This window comes from Hyposmocoma kahamanoa, unplaced genomic scaffold (assembly GCF_003589595.1).
Source record: "Hyposmocoma kahamanoa isolate Upper Pololo Valley unplaced genomic scaffold, ASM358959v1 93, whole genome shotgun sequence".
NCBI classification, from domain to species: domain Eukaryota; kingdom Metazoa; phylum Arthropoda; class Insecta; order Lepidoptera; family Cosmopterigidae; genus Hyposmocoma; species Hyposmocoma kahamanoa.
The window spans coordinates 18,506,236-18,526,785 of NW_020654810.1; the positions used below are offsets into that span (position 1 = coordinate 18,506,236).

At 36.4% G+C, this 20,550-nt stretch overlaps 1 protein-coding gene across 1 annotated transcript in view; it reads left to right on the forward strand.

The window, feature by feature from the left end:
• The first annotated feature begins 898 nt into the window (after window positions 1-898).
• Window positions 899-20,550, forward strand: part of LOC113237094 (transcription initiation factor TFIID subunit 2) — a 29,259-nt gene continuing 9,607 nt past the window's right edge. The window contains exons 1-15 of the mRNA XM_026473361.1: window positions 899-938; window positions 1,149-1,264; window positions 1,341-1,504; window positions 2,686-2,902; window positions 3,812-4,044; window positions 4,675-4,852; window positions 6,002-6,271; window positions 7,317-7,457; window positions 8,183-8,463; window positions 9,058-9,297; window positions 11,011-11,260; window positions 12,041-12,203; window positions 16,579-16,748; window positions 17,989-18,202; window positions 19,161-19,362. Of these exons, the coding sequence (XP_026329146.1) occupies window positions 899-938; window positions 1,149-1,264; window positions 1,341-1,504; window positions 2,686-2,902; window positions 3,812-4,044; window positions 4,675-4,852; window positions 6,002-6,271; window positions 7,317-7,457; window positions 8,183-8,463; window positions 9,058-9,297; window positions 11,011-11,260; window positions 12,041-12,203; window positions 16,579-16,748; window positions 17,989-18,202; window positions 19,161-19,362 (2,879 nt within the window). The remainder of the gene's footprint in view (window positions 939-1,148; window positions 1,265-1,340; window positions 1,505-2,685; window positions 2,903-3,811; window positions 4,045-4,674; window positions 4,853-6,001; window positions 6,272-7,316; window positions 7,458-8,182; window positions 8,464-9,057; window positions 9,298-11,010; window positions 11,261-12,040; window positions 12,204-16,578; window positions 16,749-17,988; window positions 18,203-19,160; window positions 19,363-20,550) is intronic.

Consider the following 20,550-nt stretch of genomic DNA (forward strand, 5'->3'; position numbering starts at 1 on the left):
TTTCCAATATCGCTCAATCGTCACTTGGTCGATGCGCGTGTCCGAATTTGTGTTGCAATTATCTGTTGCGGTCTAAGCGATTTGCCATGTAAATCCATGCGTCCTACATTCTTATTTGTGAATTAACTATATAACTGTTCTTGACTACTTTACACCGTTGAAAAAAATAAAATCTGAATTTAATGCGACGCCTATGTGTAGTTTTAGTTATTTAATTGTAATTTTTAGGTTTTCGCGATTGTCACACATAGGAAATGAAACTATTTTTCCGGAACCAACCAACGTTTCATGCCCTTTACACGTCACATGGCCACAGTTGACTGAAGTGGTAAATTCATGAACCAGTTGTGTCTAATATTTTAACGGCTTAACCTTGCTAAGGTTAAAAATTATCCTGTACCTATGAAAATGAAAAAATCGAATCGAAATATAATTACGATATTTTCATTAGGTCAAGTGACTTAACGTACATACATGGTTTAAAATGCGATTAGAAACATATTTGTGCATTTTTTCCTTTATACAATAAATAAATAAATAAAAAATACAATAGTCTTTAGTTAGGTATAGGGTCAAGAGCACGTCAAGTTGACACTCAAGATTTAAATCCAACTCTATGCCGCTAACGATATTAAAGCAATGATCATACCTTAAGAAACGGTCCAAAGTACAAAGTGGCAAGCTTGACTTGCTATGTAGTCAACATTACATGTTGTTAAAATTTTATATCGATTCTTTAAATAATCGATATGGTACTCTATAATCAACTCTGGGATAACAAAAAACTAGATTCCTTGCGTTTATGTAGCTAGTAGCGAATTTCTATTAAAAATTCTATCTTTATTTATTTTATAGACACAAAATCTTGTTATGCTCATTGACTTAACATTGTGAGTCAATGGTTATGCTGCTCTTTATAAGAACGCCTCGTAAAGAGGGTATTGACAGGCTACTAGAACACCATTCAATGCAAATAAATGTAGCGGAGTAGAGATCATATTACTAGTTTGCATCAATTTTACTTGATGTGGTGGATTGTTCAATAATTTTTCATGGAAATGTTAAAAAAAAAGCTTCAAAACCAACTATGAAGAAGGAAAGAACAGGCGACAATTGTCGGCCATTCAAATTATAAGTATCTTTACAAGTTTTCCCTTGTCACTATCTTATTTGTGACATTTTTACTTATTTGCTGTTTATTTTCTTTACAGCCCATCAAATATTGAGTCTCACGGGCATAAGCTTTGAAAGGAAGAGCATTATCGTAAGTTGAAATAAAAATAAGCGAAATTTTTTTTGGTATTATAGATGTTATTTTTTTCTTACACATTACTGTGCAGGGCTTCGTAGAGTTGACAATAGTACCGTTGAAGGACAACTTGAGGTATGTTCGGCTCAACTCGAAGCAGTGTCGTATATACAGGGTGTGTCTGAACGACCAGTATGAGGCAAACTTCCAATACTGTGATCCGTTTCTGGATATTTGTCAAGCTGACCCTAATACGTAAGTTCCATTTGTTCTACATTTTGTTTACTGACAGACTTGTCTATTAGCTGCTACTGGTTGGTTTTTAGTAATTTATTTGTTTTTGTCTCTTGTTTAAATTCAAAACACACATTGTCGGTTAAAAGGTAAAACACCCTAAGTCCCATTATGGTCAAAAAGGAGTATTTTGTATTTTCGTTTCATTGGGAGGCACATCTGTTACAAGAAAAATTTTGTAAGTGTGTAGTGTCCTTCATTATGAAATTGCAAAAAAGGCTGTAGATACAATAACATTATAATCCCTTTGCGGGTAAAATACAAAATCTTAATTACTTCTGTTAGTCAATTTGGCTTTTTGGGTGAGTTTAACCTTTAAACTGAAGATGTTGTGCTATTACATATGTATGTGACAACCCTGATTAAAACAATAATGTTCTAGAGTAAGTACCTAGTACTTACTCTAGAACATTATTGTATTAATTAAACAATAATGTTCTAGAGTAAGTACCTAGTACTTACTTACTCTAGAACATTATTGTATTAATTAGGATTGTCGCGAATATCAGCATTCACATCTGCAGATAATCTGCATAAATTAAAATGTCTGCATACACATCAGCCTCCACATTCATCAATGCTGATATTCATTACTGATGTTCGAGTCATAACATGACCTAAATGGTACCCTGGAATAATTTACGAACCTTTGCATAAATTAAAATGTCTGCATACACATCAGCCTCCACATTCATCAATGCTGATATTCATTACTGATGTTCGAGTCATAACATGACCTAAATGGTACCCTGGAACAAGTTACGTCAATGTGTAGCTTGATGTTTTGTTGACTGTACATTTTTCACTTTTTTTAAAATAGACAAAATCAGCATCCGCATGAGCATTCACTGGTGTTAGAGTAAAAAACTCAGCATCTGCATTAGCATCTGCTGGTGTGTAAAATATTCATAGTAGTCTTTTTAATACACATCCTTTTACGTTTTAGAATAATACTGATAGTAATGTACATGAACCAAAATATAATAGACAAAAATTGTGTTTACATTATTTTTTCAAGATACTGGTACCTAAACTACGCAGAAACTTGTAATATAGTATACCAGATACACATTTTGGAACCTTCGCAGTGCTATTTTGGATACTGTCTTTACATTTTTTTTTTACTTTTATTGATGTTTCAGGAGATCTCTAGAAATGTTCTCCCAATGTCACTTGTCAGCAGCGCAAAGAATAGACCCTGATCATAATTCTGGTGAACTGCACATCCAAGTGCCTGAAGAGGCAGCACATTTGGTTGGTGAGGGTCGCGGACTTCGTATTGGAATTGAGTTTTCATTGGAATCGCCACAGGGCGGAATGCACTTTGTTGTGCCTGAAGGAGAGGGCACTTTGGTAGAGGTAATATTATGCTATTAAATATTTTTTTTATAAACTTGTCAACAGACCTGGTTTCAAAGTAGGAAACTTTTTATACTATGAATAACAAAGTAATGAAATTAAATCCGAGGGTATTGTGCTCTGACCAGAATGAATTCGAAATTTAAATTTAAATCCGAAAAAATAGTTTAATTTCCTATGAATTCGAAAGTTTATTCCTTAGAGTTTTTGTCAGTGATGAGCTTTGTTTCGTACATTAATGTGCAGATGGCTTTCGTGCTATTCTTAGAAAGAGAGCTGGCTCGTTGCTAAGCCATATCTGTGGCAGTTCAAATGACGATCTTCGCGTTGCGCCTGGTAGGGGTGACTGCCTGATCATGCTTCATTGCATGAGACTGCATTCGCCTTCTATATGAGGACTGTTTTTATTTATTCTTTGTTTTTAATATTGGTAGATCTTGATGGGAAAGAATTTTCCCATTAAAAGAATTGAAATTGTAAGCCTCTACCGTCTTTAATAGATAACAAAACGCGTGGAACTGTGTCGAGGCACTTGGTAGTTAATTTCAGGTCTTTCGTCACGGTCAGTTTTGTTACACTGCAGTCTACGTTTTTATCATGGGACCTGTAAGTTTGAGTGATTTTATAATTGTAACATGGTAAAAGAAATTGTTATTTGTATTTAGCTTTGTGTGAAGTAAGTTAAATTCATTACACTCTACCAGACATACAAGAAGTCCTAAAAAAATTAAAATTCTAAACGGTCACCATCTGAAACCAGTTTGTGCTCTTACCAAAACACTTGCTGCAAATAACTTTTTCACAAAAGCTCCCTTTCAGGGACATTTTATTTTTGACGACAATTTGTCCTCAAGCTTCATAATGAATTGCAGGTAGAGTGTGTAAATATAGTGTAACATTCTCTTGCAGAAATCGGCGCACATGTTTACCTACGGCAAGTCAGCGCGTCTCTGGTTTCCATGTGTAGATAGCTTTGCAGAGCCATGCACCTGGAAGCTAGAGTTTACAGTCGACGAAAGTTTGACTGCAGTATCATGCGGTGAACTGCTGGACGTAGTGTATACCCCTGATCATAGAAGAAAGACATTCCATTATGTTGTTAATACACCAGCTTGTGCGCCTAATATTGCGTTGGCTATAGGGTAAGTAATTAAATTACTCAGAATATCGTACATCAGAACACACATATTGTGAAAACATTAATGGAAACAAAGTAATAAAGACGATTCAATAATTTAATAGGTTGTATTGCACACCTACCTATTATCTCGGTGCTTCGGCAAGACGCACTGGCCTTGATCATTGGTTGAGTGGAGGTGCAATGTTACGTAGGTTTATTCCAGTTTTGAAATGTTAGTATTATATTACAATATGTGTATGATAATGCAAGCCGTAAGTTTAGAAGTGTATAAAATAATAAGTATAACTTTTTTATTTAAAAAAATTGACCTAAAAAGTTTGCTTATTGATTTTTTTATTGGAATTACGTCTATTTGCCAAGTTTTATGGAAATCGAAAAGTTCGCGAAACCGAACTCATCCCCTAGTTACCACTCTTGGAAGAGGAATATTTTCTTCAAATTTAATGGGTCCAATACTGAGGTACTCTCTTTCCAAAAAAAAAGAATCATCAAAATCCGTTCGCAAATGTCGGAGTAATCGCGTAACATACACACACACAAAAAAAACTCCAAGTTCAGAACTTCTTCCTTTTTTTTTGAAATTGGTTAATAAAGGACGGAATAATAATCTAATTATTACAATTTCATTCAGACCTTTCGAAACCTACGTGGATCCACACATGAACGAAGTGACGCACTACTGCTTGCCCAACTTGATGCAGATATTGAAAAACACAGTGCGCTATGTACATGAGGCGTTTGAATTCTATGAGGAGACGTTGTCCACTAGATACCCTTATCCTTGTTATAAACAAGTTTTTGTGGATGAGGTTTGTATACTAATAATAATAACGCACACACTCAACGTAGCCCCGCACTAGGGAAACCCTGTGTCGTGGGTGTCATGAACACACAAAAACAACCACAAATTACACCCAAACTCATGAGAGAAATAAATATAGGCCATACAAATATTTCTCCCGGCCCGGGAATCGAAACTGGGACCTCTGCGTGGCAGTCGTAACCGTTTGGCCACGGAGCCAGTTAAGTGTATGATTTTGTCATTTAAAAATGTACAATACAATTAAATAACAATAATTGTTAGACAATATCGTATACATTGCTCTGATCCCAAAGTAAGTAACTAAAGCACTCATATGAAAATCGGAAACAACGACAATACCACAAACAACTAGACCCGAGGCTAGAAAAGTTACTTTTCTATATTGACTCGGCCGGCGACCGAATCCGGGACCTCGAGAGATTGCGAAACCATGAAAACCGATGTGCAAGCCACTTGAACATGGCGGTCGTCAAACACAAGAACAAATACAAAAAAGAAAGCAAAAGACAGGTATTACAGCCGCTTTTGTTTGCTAGATATCAATCTCTTCCAGGCAATATTTCGGTTACAGGATAAACTTAAATGTATTAATTAGTCAAGGATCCAACAAATGCTGACTAAATACGAATTTGATATGTACACAAATAAACAAATCAAAACGAAAATGGACATTACAAATCAGATAAGAGCGATGATAATAGCAGTAATTATAGTAGCAGTACTCCTTGTGAAAGAGTTTGTCCAGGGAAGTACTGCCACCTTACCTACTTCTGCCGCCAAGCAATAATGTCAGCATTACTGTGTTTCGGTTTTGAACGGAAGGGCCCTTACCCTATATTTATATTTTATAATACCAAGTGACGGGACGAACAAGACGTGCGCCTGGTAGTAAGCGACATGTCTATCCATAGCAGTTGCACTGTCACTCAGAGCGTTAAATCGCAATGATCTGAAGGGTACTGCCACTGCACCCATCATCCTGAGACACTAGTTGACAAGTCCCGTGTGCCTATAATTTCACCAGCACCGCCAGACATAACCGCCTTGACGACTGAAATACGTACGATGTTCACAGGAGCTCTACTGCTACTACATAATGTTAATTGTTATACCAATATGCATTGTAAAATTGTAGACTGAAGACGACTCTACAGCGTACACAACAATGTCGATATTGAGTACACATCTCCTCCATTCTATCGCAATAATCGACCAGACTTATGTGAGCCGCAAAGCAATGGCTCAGGCTGTCGCAGAACAATTCTTCGGTTGCTTTATAACTATGCAAAATTGGTCAGATTTGTGGCTGGCGAAGGGAATCCCGGATTACTTGTGCGGGCTGTACTCCAAGAAATGTTTCGGTAATAATGAATATCGATATTGGATTCATCAGGAGTTGCAGGAGGTAATTATATAGTTTTTATAAGTGGTCGTAAGTTTTTGACAAGTTAACACGGAGTATACATTATTGCTATTAGTAAATACATGAAATAGTAATTATTTTCATGTATTCCTCTTAAAAATAGATCTATAGTACCAGCAGTTTATTAATAATTATAGTGGGTATGACGACTATAACATAGTATTTTCTGAATTATTTGTAATGATGACATTCTTGTTTTATATAATTCCATTTTACTAGAATGTTCCAAGTTCTGTACTAACTCAAGTATCAAGATCGTATGGAGTTCTTAGGTTTTCGCGATTGTTACACATAGGAAATGAAACTATTTTTCCGGATTTAAATCGCGTATATTTGTTTTTTCAAACAAACCTACGTTTCGGGCTCTTTACAGGCCCCATAGTCATAGTCACGGTTGTTGAGAGTCAATTGTAGTCAACCGTGTAGGGCTAACTTCGAACATATGTGAAATCCCTAGTCTGCGGTCTCCATCTGTGGGGCTTTTATGACAGTATAGTTGTAACCTATTTTTTGTTTTTGTACTGATAACGAGAAACGCAGATGTACTACATGTAAATTACACTTAACTAATATGTGCCAACTTGCCTTTGTTGCTCGCATACTTCGATTTGTCTATTACACCCAACTGTCACCATTTGCCTTTTGCGATACGTCAGGGAACTATTGAAGCTAAAATAATTATCGTGATTATTATTGATATAACTGATTGATATAATCGATACAACAAAGATCAATCAATACAAAAAAAAAATAATCCGTCGATCTGACTGGGCTCCAACCAGCATTTGTTGCTACAACAGAGCGATCGCTCTTACCAACTAAGTTACAGACCGAAGCAGCGAATTTTGATTATTTCTCTATGTGCTTGTTGTAGGTAGATCGTTGTATTGGGTTTAAACGGTTTTTTTGCCGTCAGCGCCACCTGTGAGAAACTTAGGAAAGTTTTTTATTTAGCAAGAAAAGTAGTCAAAAAAATAATGTAAATATATATAAGTATATGTTGTAATTATGGTGATCATAATTGCAGGTAGTGGGTTACGAAGAGCAATACGGTGGTATGGTGCTTGATCCGTGGCAGCCTCCAGCAAGCGGCGCTAGGGTCGACCCCAAAGACATGTTCTACTTCCCTGTTAGAAATGTTCACACCATGTCGCCCAGATATATTGAGGTGAGAGACAAATTGTAAAAGTAACTTCACTGATTTTCTTACTTCTTATTTTTGGAGTTAGGGGACCTTCAAATTAGATGCGTTGCAACCGCGCGTCTGTGCTGCTTAGTAATTTTCATTATTGCAATATGGGAAATCTGAAACTTTCTAGTTTTCCCTATAACAAATAAAATTAGAATTAGGATTTTCTTTTTCTTAAAAAAATTACTTTAAATCACTCTTCTACGTATTTTCTAAATGCACGTTAGACGTTTTACCTTGCCCGGGTCGTTATGGTTCTGACAGAACTATAATGAAAATTTTGAGTTCATTAGCGAGTACCATAGACAATAGAATTTTGGTTTAGAACGAAAAGAGCACCTTTGTCATATGGTTTATGAAATTATAATTGACAAATTAAAACTACATCATAAACTACAGGGAGTAGAAAAACATATTCCCACTCCCCACCTCCATAACAAATTTATTATATTTATGTAACAAAGATGTGTATAATGTTCGGACCTTATTTATCGAAAATAATAATATCAACTCACTCAACCCACCACATCCTTTTTCATCCAAATTCCGTTTCTCCTCCAAAATTTGTAATTCTGCTTTCCCAACCCTTTCATTGGCTAAATGCGAAGGCAAAGCCATTAATACTAAAAAAAAAATATTTTAAGCATATTGTGTATAGTCTTCACACAGCAGTACGAGTGTTTTACCATCGGTTTTCTTTTTAGGTGATGAGAAAAAAGTCTCATCTAGTCCTACGTATGTTAGAACAACGTATCGGCCAAGAATTGTTATTGCAAGTGTTCAACAAGCAATTGTCGTTAGCAACGAACGCTGCTAATACAAAAATCGGTAGCGGACTATGGGGCCATCTTCTACTGTCCACTAACTTGTTTGTGAAGGCCATATTTACTGTCACTGGCAAGGATATGGCCGTGTTTGTCGATCAGTGGGTCCGGACTAGTGGGCACGCCAAGTTTCAGCTCACTTCTGTGTTCAATCGGAAAAGGTTTGTACATTTTTATTTTCCAAATGTATAATATTATTTTAGAAACAATGTCAATCTTACTTAAATCTAATGTCTAGAACCAAAAGTAAATAAGATGATCTTCACTTTTGTTATATGCGTCCTAGATGTTGAAAGTGTGCTGTTCGTCGAACAATTTACTGCTATGTCAAAACAAATGTTTAAAGTAACTTAATTTATATATTACATGACGATGGAATATTCTCTTAACCGAAGCTTGAATGAAAAAGCAGAAGCAATAGGCAGCCTTATTTAGAAATAAAGCTGTCTATTGCTTCGCATTTTATTGTGTAATAGTAAAATTAAATAATATTAAATAAAATTAACTTTAATACATCATTCTCATTCTTAAGTACAAGTTAAACATTTAACAGTCACCTGAAATCACTCAGATATATCCAGAGACGATATGTACCAATTGCTTATATTTTATGGAGAAATAAACGTTATTGTTTGGAATGCAGTCCATTTATGTCTGTTGTATGTCCTTGGAAAGCTTCATCCGTCATTATCGTTCGTATAAGGTAAACGTGTATAGGATTTACTTTTATTTGTAGATTTTATTTTTTTAAACAGAAACACAGTAGAACTGGAGATACGTCAAGACTGCGTGCATGAGCGAGGCATAAGGAAATACGTCGGGCCCCTTTTGGTGCAACTGCAAGAGCTTGACGGCACCTTCAAACACACGCTGCAAATTGAGAACACGGTAGTGAAGGCGGACATCACGTGCCATAGTAAGAGCAGACGCAATAAAAAGAAAAAGATCCCTTTATGCACTGGGGAGGAGGTCGACATGGATCTATCAGCTATGGAGTAAGTAACTTTATATATGATTATAAGCACTGTTAATAAAGTGATTCATGTGTGTATCTACATAATATATCATTGGCACTAGAACGCAATGTGGGCTATGGAATTTGAAATTGTATGTATGAAAAGAAAAAGGTGTTCTTAGGGTTTTGGGATTGTTACAAGGTATTGTTTTCGGATTTAGATCCGAAAAAAAACTTTGTAACAATCCCAGTTATGAAGTTTTTTTTTATTAGTCGATTTAGATCGAGTATGTATTTTAAAACAAGCGAATGTTTCGGGGTCGTGACAGGGCCCACGGTCACGGCTGACTGGGATGGTATTAGTCATCGACTAGATATATTCTGAAATATAGTTACAAAAAATGTTAATTTTAACGACAGAATTAATAAAGAAAAGGCTAAAAAGTGGTTGAAACCCAAATACAAAGATCCGACAACAAGCACATAGAAAAAATCGTGAGGTCCGCTGGTTCGTTCCTTGGCTTAGTTGGCATAGTGTCGCTTTGCTTGAAGACGTCGGTTTGAATCCGGCCCGATCTAAGGATTTTTTTGTAAATGTTCGATCCTTGTGGTAATAATTGTAACAAACTAGTGGAGTAATTTCACAAAAAAATAATTGAATATCATGGTGGTGAAACAACCAATAAAAAAGTTCAGACATTCAATAAAAAAATAATTACAGAATTGATAATTTGCCAAAGAATATATTTCAGTTCATGCTACAAACGAACAAACGAAAATGTTGACTTGTTTGAGAAACAAATATATTATTTGTATTTTTATTTATACGTCTATATGCGTACTGTTGAAATTATTTATATGTGGCATAACAACATATCGGCAAAATGTTTAGACTACACTTCATAGAATTTAGTTTGAGGTTATTAAAGACACGTGTGTTTTTTATTGCAAATCATGATGTTTTTACTGCCATGATATTCGTACATTTTGAGTGAAGAAACTTTCATAAGTTTCTCACAGGTGGCGCTGAAGGTAAAAAACTGTTTAAACACGATACAAACACCTACAATTAGCACATATAGAAATTCGTAAGATCTACTGACTCGGCCTATACCTCAGTTGGCAGAGGCTGTCACGACAGCGATATATATCGACTTTCATCTGGCAATATCGTCACATGTGTCTACGATTTTCAAGGAAAAAGTTACTTACATTGATTTAGTAGCAGTAGAGTTCCTTGTGAAAGAGTTCATAAAGAGAAGTACTGCCACCTTATCTATTTCTGCTGCCAAAAGCATTACTGCGTCGGAAGGGTGGTGGTGAAATTACAGGCACTTGTCAACTTACGTTTCAGGGTGACTGGCACAGAGGCAGCGCCCCTCAAGTCTTTGTGATTTAAAGCTCTGAGGGCCACTGCAACTGTTATGGACAGGGGTGTCGCTTACCACTAGACGCATGACTAGTTCGTCCCGTCACCAAATCGGTTTAGAATTATATTATGTTATATGAATAAGTTGTTTTCGTCAAAATTGAAAGTTACGTTGTGAGTGTTATAATTATAAGGGATGACACATCTATAGACATTTGTCACATTCAAATAAATTTTACAGTTACGTCGATATCATAAAAACGACGCAAAGCGTTCGAACAGTTTTAATGTTTCCAAACCGTTAACAATTCTCTCCTTAAAACCGAAACCAGCGGCGAGCAATGAAGAATTATGATTTGTTATTAAAATGTTTTATAATTCCAGCGATTCCCCCGTCTTATGGATCCGTCTTGACCCAGAAATGTCACTCTTGCGAGGCACAGTGATATCTCAGCCCGACTACCAATGGCAGTATCAGCTACGTCACGAGCGTGACGTCACAGCTCAAAGCGAGGCTATAGACGCATTGCACAACTATCCAGAACCTGCTACCAGAAAGGCTTTGACTGACACTATTGAGAATGAACAGGCGTTCTATAAAATCAGATGTAGAGCTGCGCATTGTTTGACCAAGGTGAACAATTTTCGATAGTCACGTATACCTGGAAGTAAATTACTGAGCCATCTGCCGGTTAAGGGTTATCGTCTATTTACTGCCTTAACACTAACGTTTAGCTTTAAAATAGAGTATTGAAAAACACTTAAAAATAATAAACACTTAAAGTTGTGTGGCATTCATTCTCACTTAAATCTTTAAAATATACTGTAAGCCACATATTGTTTTTCGTTACTGTATTTTGAGACGAGCCGGAGCCTTTACATCCTTGTTTCTGGCTTTACAGTTTGGATTTAAACGTAATTGGCATCAAAACGTATTCACGGGTGTGGGCTGTGGTTCCCGGGTCCAATGCGGATTCTGAACTTCACACACGTCATGAAATTGCTTTGCAGATGTTTGCAGGTTTCCTCACAATGTTTTTCTTAAGCGAATAGGTAAATTCCATATTAAATTTCGAACATGAATTCCGAAAAACACAGAGGTGCAAGCCCGGATTTGAACCCACCCTCTGCTTGACAGGCGGTAGGTCAAGTCGTTAGGCTTCAAAGGGTGTTTCATAATGTGTTGTCTTTCTCTTGTTAGAATACAGGGAATGAGGACGGGTTGAGCGACAACTTCCTTCCCTCTGCCGCTGGCCGAGTTAATGCCAGTCCACACTGTTCATTAAAGGGTTCACTGTTCACTGGTTGTGGAATTAAAAAAATATTATTTTTTTCTACTGACTACATAAACATTAATATCAAGTCAATACCAGTGCCACAATTACAGGGTCTAAAAGTAATATAATGATTGCAGGTGGCAAACGCCATGATCAGTTCCTGGGCTGGTCCGCCAGCAATGTTGACAATATTCCGCAAGATGTTCGGCTCATTCGCCGCACCGCACATCATCAAACAGAACAATTTCGATAATTTGCAGCATTATTTCCTGCAGAAGACTATACCTGTTGCCATGGCCGGTAAGTTAGCCATTATATTAGTTTCTAATGTAAGCGTTGGATGATGACTGTCCTGAGCCTGAAAATCAGCGTCGTAGCTCTTCCAGTGAGACGACAAGAAGCTAAGTGGATGATGCACAGCGCTCACTCTATTATGCCATTTATGTTACATACTTAAAGCTTAAATGGTGCCAGAAAAACAAAAACCAAATACAAATGGACATATTAGTATCTCTCCACTCTGGTAAAAAATTCTCAGATTTTTGGAAAGAGATTAAGAAATTAAGCCCAAGGTCGAACCTCCCTGTCGGTATTGAGGATGTGAGCGAGCTGGTCCGGACAGCGGAGTTGTTTAAAAATAATTTTTAAAGTCCTCTCTGGGGGTTGCGGTAGGTCAGTGCCTTACTCCCCCTGTTCGCATTGCACGGCCTCAATCGTCTGGGGAGAGGGGCGGAGAAAACCGATCCTCTCCTCCATAGGCGCGGGAGCCCCGGCTTAGTGGCCGGGGCGGCCGGGCGGCGTCGTGGTGAAATAGAGATGATCCCACGGCGCCGACACAAACCCGGCGAGAGGCAAACCGATGGGGTTTAGTGGGTACACCCCTGGGTCCATGCCAGACCCAGGAGCAGCGCCTTTTTCAGGGCGCCGGGACTCCCACATAATTCCCACATAACTCAAGTCCTGACTTGAGTATTGAGTAGAGTTCTGGAATACGACCCTATGAATCGATTAATTGATGAGCTTAGCAATACCAAGGTCGGATGCTCGATAGATGGAATTTCGGTGAACAACATCAGTTATGCAGATGACATGGTGTTGCTGAGCCCTTCAATTAGCGCTCTTCGTAGATTAATAAGTATATGTACTAAATATGCAGAAACTCATGTATTGCAGTACAATGCGACTAAGAGCGAATTAATGGTTTTTAAAGCGGATAAGAAACCCTGGAATAATCTACTAGATGTTATACTAGGTGGCACTCCACTTAAACGAGTCACAAAATTTAAATATCTGGGGCACTGTGTCTCCGAATCTTTAAAAGACGATTTAAAATTAGAAAGGGAGCACAGGGCGCTGGCAGTCAGAGGCAACATGTTGGCCCGTAGGTTCGCGAAGTGTAGTGATGATGTAAAGATTGTCCTAGTCAAGGCACAGTGCCAATCTTTTTATACTTGCAGCTTCTGGGTCCAATATACCCTAAAATCTCTTAGCGCCCTACGAATTTTGTACAATAACATATTCAGGACGTTGTTGAAGCTGCCATGATTTTGCAGTGCATCGGGAATGTTCGCCATAGCTAAGGCCGATGGCTTTGCAGCTATCATGCGCAAAAGAGCGGCTTCCATGGTGCATAGAGTTCGTGGCAGCGATAACAGCCTCCTGAGTATAATTGCAAACAGGGTTCAGGGTTCTTTTCATGAGCACTGGTCTCGGTTGCATATTAGTTTTAGAAAAAATTGTTATTTATAGTAATAACTCTATTTATAAGTGCGTTGTTACTAACCTCTATGGATGAATATTCCGAAATAAAGATATTTGTATAATATATTTTAGTTACTCAGTCGAATTATTTATTCACAATTCTTGTTTTTAGTATTATGTATTAAACATTGACCTATCAACAAACGGACGTCGGGCCTAATACAAAAACCACGAAAAAATGTCTGAAGTTAACCTATACAAACGTAGTGACATGTAACGAAATATAAAAAACTAAAACATTTAATTTAAATTGTAACGCCATTGCAGCACTGCCTAATTTTGCTTGCAACAATTTAAGGGCCCAAAAACAACATATTCAGCTTCTACTGGAAACTTAACAAAATGCACCATATTTAGATTCGACTGAAAATTACTTGAACACGAGTAATGGAGTAGCCTTTATCGTAAATATTAATTAATTTTTATATGTATTATTATGTCGAATTTTGTACAAATTGACTTAAAGAAATAATAAAGAGTTAGGCAGGTACATACATACAAATATTACTACAAATGTGAAAATAAGCGTAAATAAGTACAATAAAAATAAGTACTAGTACAATAAAAATAAGTACTATAAGAAATATACCGATATTCCAACTAAACGTAAACTCAAATATCTGTAATTCCGAAAACCGATTTATAATAAAACCGTAACGCTTTTCACAAATACAAAATTAGCTTTTGTTTTGTAATCTTCCTAGAAAATACCTTTGACATTATGAAAATTCGAGCTAACGTTATTTCAGGCAAATGTATTTTCTGACTTCCGATAAGTAATCCCAAGCCGAAATTGACGTAATGGGTCTCTTTCCATCTTTTGCGCATGCAATGTGTAGATAAAAAAGGACAGTTAGCTATTTGTTTATTTTTGGGTTTTTTGTAATTTATTTTTACGTTTCATTTATATATAAATTTGAATTAAATACTGTACAACTGTGCAAAATAACACTTTTAAATGATAGCTATGATAATGCAATATATTCGTTTAGTGAGAATATGATACAAAATCCCGTTTTTACACTTTACAGCAGTAATTTTTACAAGTTATTATTATATTGTACTACATGATTGACAACCGTGGTATCAGTTGATTAAACGAAGACTGTTGCGCGATTGACGCTCTGCATGCGATTTTAACGCACTACAGGTGCGGACAGCAGGACTTTTTAGCGCGAACCCGACGTCCATTTATTGGTAGGTCAATGGTATTAAATCAGAAGATGTGTCGAAATGCGTGGATACTATGCTGTAATTCTTTTACAGAATAAATATTTTTTATGTTTCGTTCTGAAGATAGCACGCGTTATAGAAGTATGGTTGGATTATTTATGACGTTGAGGTGTGGAGCCTCACTGGAGAGATTCGTTTTATGTGCAGTTTAATTCATTGTCATTTGCTTTAATGGTGAACGAAAACATCGTAATGAAACCTGCATGTCAGATAATTCCGTACCTGAGAAGCATTACACTGTAAGCGCCATTTTAGAAATTTTACGGGAAGCGATTTTGTGTCGAAAAGCAGTTTGTACGCCAATTAGGGTAGCTCGAAATGTTATTAAAACTTAATTAGTTTTATTTCAAGCCATTCTAAATGTTGTACATGCTGCAATTTAGACACAAAATCGCGTCTCCTGTACAATTACAAAAATAGCAAGTACAGTGTAATGCTTCTCAGGTACGGAATTACACATAACTTTATCAAAACTGTGTATAATTCTCAAACAGATATGATAATCTTTTCTGATCTCGTGATACTGTTTGATATATGTAACGGCGCGTTGCCATTATGTCGTAACGTTTTATTTATCGTTAGACGACTGTCGCGTCTAGCCTGTACCCATCGACTATCTGTCGTGACTGTGTCGTGGACGTTTATTGTATTGTTGAAAGACTATCGTGTTTAGCTGTTCCCACTAGATCATGACAACAATTTATCGGTTTACGGCAGCCGCCTTGTCGTTTGCACGGCAGAATAGTTTGAAGCTGCGATTATATGTCGTCACATTTTTTAACGTGAAGTTTTATTTATCGTCAGACGACTGTCGTTCTAGCTCTTCCCATTGTCATGACTATTTTTCGTCGTAACGTCAAAAAAGTCGTGAATGACAGTTAATCGTATTGTTCTATGTGTGAACAACTTCATTTAAATATACTAGTCACGACATTTTAAACTACACGACTATCTTTCGTCACGACATAATGAGAACGCGCCCTAATTCTGTTGGTAATATATATTAATAAATAAATAAACCTAAAGAGGACTATGGTGTATGTACGGCCTCTTCTTACAGACCACTTTAAAGGATATTTGTCCGTGCAGGCAATGACCATGCCACAGCTTGTTTGTTCTTGCCAACCATGGCGTTGAATTAGACTATTTTTTTGGGTGGTAAAATTCGACGTTATTGATTTCATTTCTTAAAGTAATATAAACAAAAGATTTTCACAGTAAAAATTCAGCAAAATAAGAGACGGGGCTATCTCAGCTTGCAAATAAAAATGCTTACAAATTGGGACTGAGCCGAGTTTGCTGTCAGTACATGGGTAGATGTTGACGACAGTGATGTTTCTTAATTTAAAAATATGTTACATTTAGAGGAACTCTAGTGTTCAGGAATCACTGACCACATATTCCTGAACGTTTCATTTTTAAAAAGAATGATCAATCGACTTTTAATTTCGAATATTTTGACATATGTGGCCAGTGGCTCATATGAACGTTCTCATGATAATTTTAACCTTTTTTAACATACCCTTAAATATGTCCATGACCATATAATTTGTACCTTGTTGATGCAGGAACCATAATTTGAATCTAATCTCGGTCTTATTTAACCGTATTTGTGTGAACATTTAACAATCGAAGTTCTAGAACGTTTGTGGATCATTTATCAATGTTTTACTGCTTCTAGGTCTTCGCAACATTCACGGTATCTGCCCTCCGGAAGTGGTCAGGTTCCTCCTGGATCTATTCAAGTACAATGACAACTCGAAGAACCACTTCTCCGACAACTATTACAAAGCATCGTTGGTTGATGCATTGGCTGCTACCATTACGCCAGTTATTTCTGTTTTGCAACCTGTGAGTAAAATATTTTTTTCTTTTATATATTTAGTATTTAAACACACGAATACAACGTGTGTAGATGCGCCATGACTAAAATAACGAATGTTATTTCATAAATGAACTTTGATTTTGGCAGCATTTAATAATATATCTATTGTTGGGATAGTTTGTGTTTGTACTGAACAAGTAAATTATTGGAAATGTACTTCTAATAAGTTGCAATTAGGACTATGTAAAATCGCATTTGTATAGAATAGACATTTATTGCAATGCCACAGCACATATACAGGCTGTATATTTGAAAGTGAGACATATTCATACATATCATAGTAAATCATGTTACAACTTAATACGGATTAAAATAAAAATAGGATATGGGATAGAACAAAAAATAAATCAACAAATGTGTTTTGAAGTGTACATAGGAATAAACCGTTTCCCTTTACGCTTGATTTCGAGTGATATGGGAATACTACCAAGCGACCGCCGAGTGAGACAGCAACAATAACAATGATTTCACATTTACGTTTTAGTTTATGTTAATTATTTTTTACTTGAACATTATCGAAATGTTTTATGTACTAAAAAAGATGAGTTTATGATTTAGTAACTAGTTATCATTTAATAAGAATTGAGGTTTTTGGCGTAGTTAAAAATGTGAAATCAAATTATTTACAATGATTGATTTTTTACTTATTTATAGTTTATTTACACTTACGTGGTACGGAGCAAGTGTTCAAAATGTCCACCGTTTTCCACAATGCAAAGTCTAGCACGGCATAGTGATGTGCATAGATTTTGATAACTAATGCTGTTCTCAAGTAGTAATCGATAAAAAAAAAATTAAAAAATATTTTTTGTAAAGTTTAAGTTCATTAGTTTATTATTTCTGTGAGTTCAGAATCAGGAATATAACGTACTCTATAAGTAAGTAGTAAGTAGGACATATCCCACTTTCAAATATACAGCCTGTATAAAAAAAATTGTGAACACTTAGACAAACAAAACAAAATAATTAATAAACAAAATAAAAAATTCAAAAATAAACCCATTATATAACGACTACTTACATATTGTACTGTCATTTGTGTGGTTATGTCCTACGCAAAAGGACTTCATTCAGCTTGTGCAATTCACTGTGGCGCTGCCGCTGGTTTTAAAAAAAATATATATATGAGTGTGAGTTCGTAATGTGAGTGTGAGTTCGTAAATGCGTGCTAGCCCGTTATACTGAACACGTAAAATTGACCAACAGGGTGCACCAATAACAGCAGACTCCCTGTCAGCGGATACGAAGCTGGTCTTAGAAGAGATCACCCGTGTTCTCAATCTGGAGAAAGTCCTCCCTTGCTATAAGAATACGATAACTGTAAGCTGTTTACGCGCAATCCGACGATTGCAACAGTGCGGCCATTTGCCGAGTATACCCACGATATTTAGAGCTTACGCACAGTATGGGATGTATATTGGTAAGTAGTATTAGTATCAGATGTTCATATTGTCTCGCTGTAGAACATAGGTTCCCAAATTTTTGGCTCGCCGCTCACTTGGGCATGATAAAAAATGTCAACGCCCGCGGTGGGCGTTATAATTGTTTTATTTTTAATTTGCGAAATAACTGAACACACATAATAATTGGAAACACAATTTTTTTATATTAACTCAACACAAAAAGTCACAAGAATAAAAGTTATATATTTGTAGTTATAGATAATTCAGGCTGTTTTTCAAATGCGGTAGCACTCTCTGGACGGCAACAACGCCTCCCAATTGCTTCCGAAGCCCCCTACCGCCTTAGGGCTCTTTAGCGCCCTTTGGGAGGGACTCTGGGAAACTATGCTGTAGAAGGTGTCTAAGCTCCAGTTCATTCGAAGTTTCTCGATTATCTACAGATGTTGTACGATCAGGCTTCCGCATGTGAAGATTTAGATGCCATCCGAAAAAAAAACGGATCGAGTCTCACATTGGAAATGAAAATTTTTTTTCAAACAAACCCATGTTTCGGGCTCTATAAGTCTTACGATCGCGGCTGATCGAAACGTTAGTTTGAAGAAATAAGTTTAATTTCCAATTTCACTACCAAAAAGAGTATGTAATTTCGTTATCTTGACATCTCAACGCTGTTTAGTTATTTGGATTTATTAATTGGTTTCGAAAACACATCTCTCCGCATATTAGGCATTCAAGGCGATCGCTGACTCTTTTTTAGGTTTATTACGAAAGAATTTCATACACTATTTATCATGTCATGTTTTGTTCATTTTAAACTAGTATGACTTTATATCTTAACCAGGTGTTAAATTATGTACCCTCCGAATTTAGTTCTTCTTTTAGAGTAACATAAATCCTGATGTCCGTTTCGAATTTTATCGTTTATGATATTAGTGATATGTCCACTCAGTTGTACAATGATTTTAATATTCACAGATGTGCGACTCGCTGCTTTTGAATGTCTAGTAGACTTCGTACGAGTGGATGGAAAGCCAGAAGATTTGGCATCGTTGCTAACGGCAGTGGAAAGTGATCAAGACCCTGGTGTGCGACATGGCTTAGCGAGACTGCTTATTAACAATCCGCCGTTTGAGCGAGCGCAGAGACATCGCCTGGATACTGAATCTGTGGTGCATAGGTAAGTGGCCATAATAATAAATATATTATCACAACAAATATTCAAATAATCTCGTAGGTATTGTGTCAGTGATGACATGTTTTCTTCGAATAAACACGGAGTAATTAATATAACAACACAGAGATAATCATGCATATTTTACGATGAATACTTATTAGGTGCAATAGATGGCGTTACATGTCTTTTGAATATTGATTCAATATACGTATTGACGTATAATCGTATCCCGTTCTGTGCTACATGTGTAATTACTTTACATGTTAAAACTTGTTACTCTGTGTGTCAATCTGTTAACCTATTTATGTTGCAATGAGTAGATTAATAAATAAAAAATGAATAAAATAAAAAATGCTTAAAGGAGCCCCACATAGACATGGAATCGCATAAAGGCGGTCAGAAGAATCCTTATGTCCATGTAATAAAAGCGAAAATGACGTTGTGCGCTTCGCATTTTCGATCCGAGCGGTAGCGAAACGCGCAACGTCTTTCTCGCTCTTAGTGCATCTCCACCCACAACATAAAATAAAGGTTTTCTGACCGGCTCAAGGAGATTCCATGTGAGTAAATGTGGAGAATCCCTAATACGAACGGATCGACTGTCAGTGAGACTTCTGTCAGATATCAATATCGTTTGTTTGTTGTATCGTTTGTTGAATTTAAGTAGACACTTTTTCAAGTATATTGTTTGTCGTTTTTGTTTTAACATGCGCCACTGGGTAACATTTATAACAAGACTTTAAGTCTATGTTGTATGAACTATGTATGTTATGTGAAGTGGTACAATATAAACCTTACAATTATTTATAAAGACTGTCGAATCAAAACGTTGACACTGCTGAATTTACTCACCATTTCTTACTGTTATCAGAATTTTTGTTTCACTCGTTTTCTATTGTTTCGCCGTTCTACAACTTGCTCGCAATTTCAAAAAGTATTTATAACAGCTAGTAAATACGGGTAATAAGTGTAAAGTGATTGCCTTTAATGTATCCGAAATAACCCGTAAACGAAATTATGATAGTGACTAAACGTGCCTATGATAGTTCACATACGCAACACAAAATTTGAAAAAAAAACAAACACCGTTTTATCATTCGGCTGAACTCGGGTTATCATTGAGGTGAAGAGATTGTCAGCGATGGCGATCAAAAATAGCAAGTTATAATTTTTATGTAACTTAACACAAGA